We start from the raw sequence: 8,292 nt of genomic DNA, 5'->3' as shown, positions 1-8,292 counted from the left end.
TATTTTTACTGATTTATACATGGTAAATTTACTGATTTTTGAAATTTAAATCTTTACAGGTGTTCTTTCCAATACATGCCTATGAACATTACTACTTGATATGCTACAATTTGAAGAACCCGACTTATTGTCTCATTGACAACATTAAAAGGGATGAAGATGTTAAGATATATTATGGGAAAATACCTATGATCCTGGTAATATAATTCTTACACTATCTGTTAATTCTTAAACTATTCTATATAAATTAATTTTTTAGTAAAAATGATTGTCACTGGTCAATCATTAAAATTTGACAGCAGGGTTGAATTATTTAATCATTAAAAGCTTATTGATTTGTTGATGTTAATTTGAATTTATATTTCAATTGAAAAAACTGTTATATTTTTGCTTTTTCGGTTGTGGACGTTGTCTCATATTTTTTGTATTTTTGATTGTTTACGCGGTCCAGACCATTTAGGTAGTTGCAACTTTAACTCATTTGAGATTTTAGGTAGTTCTAATTTTGACTTGATTTGCCCTTTAATTCTTATTTTTAGGCGTTGGGGTTAATTGTTTGTCATTTTAACTTGTTGGACTTCGTATCTTAAGTTTATGTTTGTATTAGTGTTTGACTTAAAGACAAAAAACATATTAACTATTATAATGTGACTTGTAACAAATAATGATTTATGTTTGTATTAGTGTATTGGATTTGGTGGGCGATTATAGCCAGTCACATAGTTGAAATTTGAGTCTGCTGCAAAATAAAAGAACTAATAAGTATATATAATTTATTGATTACATTATTTTTTCATCACTGATAATCATTAACTAAAACTAAGTAAATATTATTGATATATTAACAAGTTGCTCTACATTGCATCACTCTCATTTTGCAAATTATTTGCAAGGAAAAGGTCTTAACGCTCTGGCTCAAACTGTTCGCAAGTTAAAGCTATCTTACATGAGGATGCCCTCGCAAACAGAATCAAACTCAAATGATTGCGCAGTTTTTCTTATGAGACACATGGAAATATACAAAGGAAATAACCACAGTTGGGAAACAATTTTGAAGCCTGAAGGGGTAATTGAAATAAAGCTCTATATATCTCACTGATTTATAGAAATTTTAAGAGTAAAATTATAATTAATATATATTGCTTTTATTTCAGTTTGCTCAGTACACACAGATGATAAAGCTTCGAACCAAATACAATACTGCTATAATGACATCCCATATTAATGAAAAAAGGGCTGCAATAGTAGAAGAGACAGAGAAATTGTTCAAAGTTGATACTGAACAGACAATCAAGAAGGTTGCTAATAGTAAGTTGCCAAAGCTAGTACAAGCAAAAAGACAGTTACATTTGCATCAAATCTCACACAAAAATTTGATGAGCCAAATTGACATTTCAGTTTGATGACTAGTAATTGTTAGACATATTTGAAATCTTATGCAATCTCTGTCATATTGCAAAACATGTTACTACCTGATTCACTTTTTATTTGGGATTGAAATTGCAACTTTAATATACATTTAATTTGATGCAAATGAATGTGCAGATCCATTCTATATATAAAATGAATTAATGTTTTGTTTTTCATTTTAATAGCTAATAATTAATGTAGACATTGTGTACTTCTTTGTAGAATTATTTTTAAAGTAATGGTAATTTACCATTATACAACTTAATCACATAATCTCAATTAGAAAATAAAAATGGAGTATTAACTATAATGACTAGACACTAAACTAGTAACAGAGATAAAATTTGAGAAGAACAAACATATTCATATTTTATATACATAGTATTGTGTTTGTTATAAAGAAATTAATATTATATGAGGGATAAATCAGAAATCATAGCTAAATATACATAGTATTGTGCTTCCTTTAAAGAAATTAATATTATATGATGGATAAATCAGAAATTATAGCCAATTAATCACTAATATGTGTTACAAAATTATTAAAACTAAAAAAAAAATCAGTAATCAGTAGAGTATGATTTGAACACCTCACTTAGTTTTTCATGTGTGCACGCAGGTTGTCACCGAGATATGTCAATAATCGTTTATTCGGGATTCAGTAATCAGAAATCAAGTAACATTCCAAAATGTACTATACATGTAAAAAATATAAAAGTTGAAAGTCTTAAAATTTTTTCCATAAAAAGGACAAATTCATTCCAAAACATTTGAATCAATTTATCCTGTAACTCTGTTCTTCCTCGTAGGACATCTCCTTGCATCATGAGTATTTGCCTTACAGAAAGTACATTTCCGACTTCATTTTTTGGCTTTCATCACAGCTTTCTCTGTTGAGCTAATTAGTCTCTTAAAATAGTTGCCTTTGTTCTTGCAGATATTTGGTATGAGAACACTAATTTCTTCCGTAGGTTGTTCTCCAACCATAGCAGCCATGTGATCTCTCTTAGTAAATTCAACATCACAACCTTCTTGATCATCCAAGTAACTATTCAACTGCTTTTTAGTCTGGTGCACATAATCTAGCTTTATAAAAACCATTCCCGCCTTATTAACAGCTTGACGAAAATTATACCAAATATGAGTCAATTTCAAATACGCCTGTTCCATCTTGGTATAATCATTTTCTACTGAAACAGAATTAGACAGAGTCCCAGAATTTTCAACTTTTATCCAACGATTAAGAGAAAGCCTCAAGGGATATTTTGTGACTCCAATTTGCTTCAAACCACAAAATACATGTCTACAAACTATTCCACACATTACAAATTTTTTGCAAGAACACACAACATGATCTCTACTAACAGACACCTGCACAAAAATACATATAAAAATAAATTAACTAAGATACTAGAATATTTGAAAACTGCAATAAAAAAAATTAATTAAAGGAATCCGTAATAAAACTTCTAAGGAGCTGTAATATGCTTGTACGCTTATACTAGAATAGTGAAATAATTATTACAAGTAAATTAGTTATATTTGGTTTCTAGATCTAAATATTAAGAACTAATTTTAATTTTCCAATTAAAAATAGCATAAATTTATAAAAGCAATCACATACATTAACTTAAATAATCAATAATATGCATTAAAAAATATCACCTTGAATAGTTTATCTTTAACTTTGACATCCCTGATTTCCATATGCGTAACCCCTTCAATTTCCTCACTCATTCGCTTTATTTGCATGTCCAAACAAGAACAAATTATTTCTTCTTGAACTTTATAAAATATTGCACGAGTGAATAAAGTTGCCGCATCATCTTCTATAAACCATCTAGATAAAGTCTCCGGAATACTTGTTTTTGACTCATGATCGAGCCTTGCAGTTTTGTTCCTTTGCCTTTCCATTGCACTTTGAAAATGCAACCAAAATTCACACAATGTATCTCCTTGCCTATGGAACTGCCCAAAAAAAAAATTCACTCTCTGATCTTGAAGTTGTTCGCATTAGACCAAACATAGGCTCGTCTCTAAAAAACGCTGGAATCCAAGAAGATCTGATGTAATACATCTCTGAAAGCCACTTATTATCTTCTAATTTAAACTCCTTTATGACTTCTTTCCACCCAATCTCAAACTCATCAATCTCTAAAACCGATGACCATATATAAGCCTTCATTTTCTCCATAAAATCGGTCTCTTTGCACAAATGATTACCTAGCTGTAAAATTTAGACAAAAAATAGAATATAAGATTGTAACTATTATTATTTAGCACGAGTTTAAATAGAGTATGACAAATAAATTTTATTTTCAAAAGGAAAGCAGGGACATATTTTAACATATATAATAATATTTTTAACAAACATCAACATATTTAAGTTACTGCCTAATTATAAATAATTTCATTTGTCCATATACATGTAAAATTAAGCCTTTGGTAGTACTTGTAATCTTAACTATATAAACAAGAACAAGGTACTTATACCTATGCTTTAGAATCATAGTTCAAGTCAACAAACGAAAGTAAATATATTGTAGTAGTATCCTGTACTTGAAAGTAAATCATAGTTCATTGTCGATGAGATATCTGCAATAATGTCTGAAATTAAATATATTGTAATACCATCTTTACTTAGAATTATGTTAACATGACAATCACATGTAAAATGTTTGTAAATTATGATATAAGAAGAGTATAATCAACCATTGATTATTATAATCAGCAACTAGAAAAAACTAAATTTTCATATACTATACCTTAATAGGAAACTTTTGCATAATGTGCCACATTCAAAGGCGATGCTTAATAGCAAGCAAACCATTTTTGGCAGAAAATACATTACGAATAGCGACCTTCATAGCAGGACACTGATCAGTCACAATGACAACTGCATTTATTCCCATAGATTTTTAAAGATTACTAAAAGCTCAAGTGTAATCACCAATACTTTCATGTGATAGAAGGCAAGCGGCAAAAGTAACCCACTTGTCGTGTTTATCCACACCAGTGAAAGGGGCAAAGATCATATTGAACCTAAGAAATAAAAATTAGTAAATGTTACAAATATAATCATTAAACATTACTAACAGAAATCACTAAATATATATGAGTTGTTTATTTTTCTTTTATAACTAAATTAAAAGTACAATTTTCATACTTATTTGTATCAAAAGTCGCATCAAACAATATTGCATCACCATATAGTTCGAAATTCCGTCGACCGATTGCATCGGCCCAGAAAAGCTTTGTCAAATGCCCACCAGAATCAATGTCGTAATCAAAATAAAAAGATTATGATGTTTCTTGAATGACCTTAAACTTATCTGTTAGGCCTCAATGATACTATAGAAGGGGGTTGAATATAGTATCTACAATCAATTCGATTATGAACACAAGTATGTACCAGAAAACAAGTTTATTCAATATAACAAACTCTGTTACAATAGGTTTAATCTACTCTCTCAGTGATGTATGATATCACTAAGAGCTGCTAGGTTACAATATATAATGTTCTCGTGAATTATAACACATCTAGTGTAAACCCTAAGTTGTGTTTATATAGTACATAGTTACAAGATATCTTCTAATTGATATAAAATATATCTCTTCCTAAAATATATCAATCAAATTTTATCTTTTTACAAGTCTTCTGGTCGTCCAACTCTTAAAGCATATCTTCCTTTGTTTAGTCCAGATCCTCTCCTACAAATCAGCCGCATTTACGTCTAAAGCATATCCTTCCTTAAGTTCTGATATTACAAGTTCTGATACCTTAAGTTCTGACATCTTCCTGTCTTCAGTAAATCCTGATTCCCAGCTAAGTCCTGATAAGTCATGATATTAAGTTCTGAAACTAAACACATCAGATTAGTCATGACATCACAAATATATCTAACAATCTCCCCCAACTTGTAAATTATGAAAAATATACAAGTTAATAGATTTGATGATGTCAAAAACATTTAAGTACAAATGCAATGAGAGTTTATTTAGACAACTAACTACAACTTACAGTCCTTGCAGCTTTTACCAATCTTACTGAATCAACCTGAATCCAAAATGATTCTTGACAAAGTTTGATATCAGCTTCTCTTCTGCATTTCTCAAGACTTGAGCTAATTTAGCCTTGACTTGCTGTAGTTCTTCATCTTGACTTCCAATCTGGTAGATGGTAGTCCTAAGTGCTGAAATGTGATTTCTTTCCAATACATCGCCAAGTTTGATTACCCTTGGATGAGAGGAGTCTTCATTGTAGCATAGATATTTCTCTTTTAGAATAACTTCTATCTTAGCAGAATTCTTCTTCATTGGAATTTCTCTTCCATCATCTTCAACTATCTTTGGAATAAATTATGTAACCCTTGATCCAGAGATTCTGGCTTTATCCCTTATGGTCTTCATCATGAAATTTGACCATCTTCTGGTAACCTCAGACTTTATCTACAAAAGATAATGAATGAATTGAAGTTCTTTAAGAGATCTTCTTTCCTTCCTTATCACTCCTTTGAATAGTAGATTTATCAGAAATCTTACTATCAGGTACTTTCTGAATAGGAATTCTGCTAACTTGCTTTCCTTGACTTTGACCTTTGCCCTTTCTAGGATTTCCCTGGTCATCTTCAGAATTATCCTTTTTTTTAGTGTCTTGCTAATTGAGCATTTGGACTTAACTACCTTCTCCCCCTTTTTGGCATCATCTGTTAGGAGTAGAGAAAGAAGGAGTTCCACTGAAGATTGGATCTCATTTAAAAATAACATCCTTTGGTGCCATTTCTGTTGAAAAATCAAGTGAAAATTTTTCTGGGAAATATAACCGTTACAGTAAATACTAAAAATAAGTCAAGTAAATAAATAATGTCACACAAGCATCAGGATTTGCATCAGAACTTGACTATTATCAGAATTTAACAATCATCAGAACATGGCTTCTGTACTCAAAAAGTGAATGACTATTTCTGTGTTTCTTCACACAAATACTGACTGGTTTCTTCAGAGTTTAATCATCAAAACATAATCAGAACTTGTCCTCAGAATTTATGCAAATGATACTTAACAATTTGACAGAAACAGCTTAATCACCACAGTAATTTTCATCATTCATATGGAGTGATAACGTGTGTATGTGCAAATGATTAGATAAAGATTAAAGTCTGATAAACTTCTGTATATCTTAGAAATAAGGCATAACTAAGAAAAATTGTAATAACCCCAATTTTTGGAAAATTTTGAAACCCGGATGAATAGTAACTTTTGCTGGCAATGCTGATTAAGGAAAATTATCAGACCACGTTATATAGGAGTACTGTTATGGAAATTCTAAGATCGTATTAGTATTCCATAAAGTAAATGAGTGTATGTAAAGGTCATTAGAATTCGGATCCGGACACTTTGTTTTTTTCCCGAAAATCCACCAGATACGGAAAGAATTGAGTATAAGGTAACGTGATAAAAATGATTTAAATTTAAGGATTTTAAGAGAGGATCATAAAAAGGAATATAAAATATTGAGAAAGGTTTAGGGGAACCCAAGTAATAAGATCCCGGGTATGATCCCTCAAACGATAAACGAGAACGAAAGTTAAGCGAACCGTATAACAGATAAGCGGTCATTAGCCAAGTAATTAGGGGTTAATCAAAGAGGTTAGTTGATGATGATGTCATGACACCATCAAAAAGAAGACAAGTATAACAAGATGACCTAAGCTTGATGACCTAAGCATGACAAGTGGGAAGGATTGGTTGGTTGATTGTGAGCCACACATTTTTCACCATGGTAATTTAATTTATTTCCAAGACAAAAGGAAGCAACCAACCAACAAATATCATAACACAAATACAAATTGAAAGTTGACTTTCCCATTTCAAGAAGAAAGCTCTCGGCTAAAACAAACCGAGCAACTTCAAACTGCCATATCTCCTTCAATACTCACTCAAATGTTGTGTTCTATAGCTCGTTGGAAAGGTATTGAGATGGCCTACAACTCTTTTTCACAAGTCTCTTCCAAATAATCATGGAAAGACCCTCATTTTTACAGTTTTTTAAATCGGACTTTTAGAAACTTCAAAGCCTAACTTTGTGTTCTTGATTTCTTTGGAAAGACCAAGCTTGTAGGAGGCTCCATAAGGCTTCCTAGTAACTTTCCACCCTCCAAGAAAGGTATAAATCTTCACACCCTTTAGTAATAAGTTTGAATGTTGAAGTTTGGAGATGGTTTGGATGGATGAGTAGTAATTTGAATGATAAGCATGATTCGAGCTTAATTGTTACGTAGTTTAGTTGAATTTGGAGATGTTATAATATATGATTGGATTGAGATTCTTGAGCTTATTATTTCTGAAATCAGTAGCATTGATGTGTATCTTGAGTTGTTGTTGATTGGTAGTTGGATTGATATGATTTGGAATGGTAAAAATTTGGGAAATCGCGTAAACATAGCCGTCGTAATGTCCGATATACTTTAGACTGTTTTTGCTCTTAACATCAGGACCCTAGAACTCCCTGTTAGGTTTTGACCATTTTCATGATTAGATAGTTCATGTTACGAGCTTCGTTTTGATATGTGGTTCGCTTAAATCCGATGTACGGTTTAGGAGAAACGACCATTTTAAGTAACGGCGTTTCGCGACCGAACCATTACCCCTCGCCTTACTTTGAAAGCTTGGTTAAGGCCCTTAAATGACTAATTGGAATATGAAACAATTATGTAAAGTGGATTAGGCAGTTGGTAAGGTACTCGCGAAAAATTGCCTTAAAACCCTTAATCGTTAATTTATTAAAAATGGTGGAGCCGAGGATACTCGAGCGACTTAAGTGAATCGTTAAGCGCGAAAGCGAACGTTAGGACTCTAAATGGTTAAAGTCTAGTTTCTTAA

At 31.4% G+C, this 8,292-nt stretch overlaps 1 protein-coding gene across 1 annotated transcript; it reads right to left on the bottom strand.

Moving 5' to 3' along the window:
• Nucleotides 1-2,271: 2,271 nt before the first annotated feature.
• LOC141719624 (protein FAR1-RELATED SEQUENCE 5-like) lies at nt 2,272-3,324 on the bottom strand. The gene is made up of 2 exons (XM_074521999.1): nt 3,076-3,324; nt 2,272-2,781 (listed from the first exon to the last, which is right to left on the bottom strand). The coding sequence occupies exons 1-2, from the start codon at nt 3,322-3,324 to the stop codon at nt 2,272-2,274; spliced, it is 759 nt and encodes a 252-aa protein (XP_074378100.1).
• Nucleotides 3,325-8,292: the final 4,968 nt, after the last annotated feature.

The sequence above is a fragment of the Apium graveolens genome, chromosome 4 (genome assembly GCF_009905375.1).
Source record: "Apium graveolens cultivar Ventura chromosome 4, ASM990537v1, whole genome shotgun sequence".
NCBI classification, from domain to species: Eukaryota; Viridiplantae; Streptophyta; class Magnoliopsida; order Apiales; family Apiaceae; genus Apium; species Apium graveolens.
The sequence above is the reverse complement of the archived record's forward strand: the minus strand, read 5'-3'. Positions and strand labels throughout refer to the sequence as shown.

Excerpts from the sequence above, each read along its gene's own strand:
- LOC141719624 (XM_074521999.1), bottom strand. The coding sequence starts at position 3,324 with ATGGAAAGGCAAAGGAACAAAACTGCAAGGCTCGATCATGAGTCAAAA. Across the intron at positions 2,782-3,075 it reads TTAAAGATAAACTATTCAAG|GTGTCTGTTAGTAGAGATCA; the intron begins GTGATATTTTTT and ends ATTTTTGTGCAG.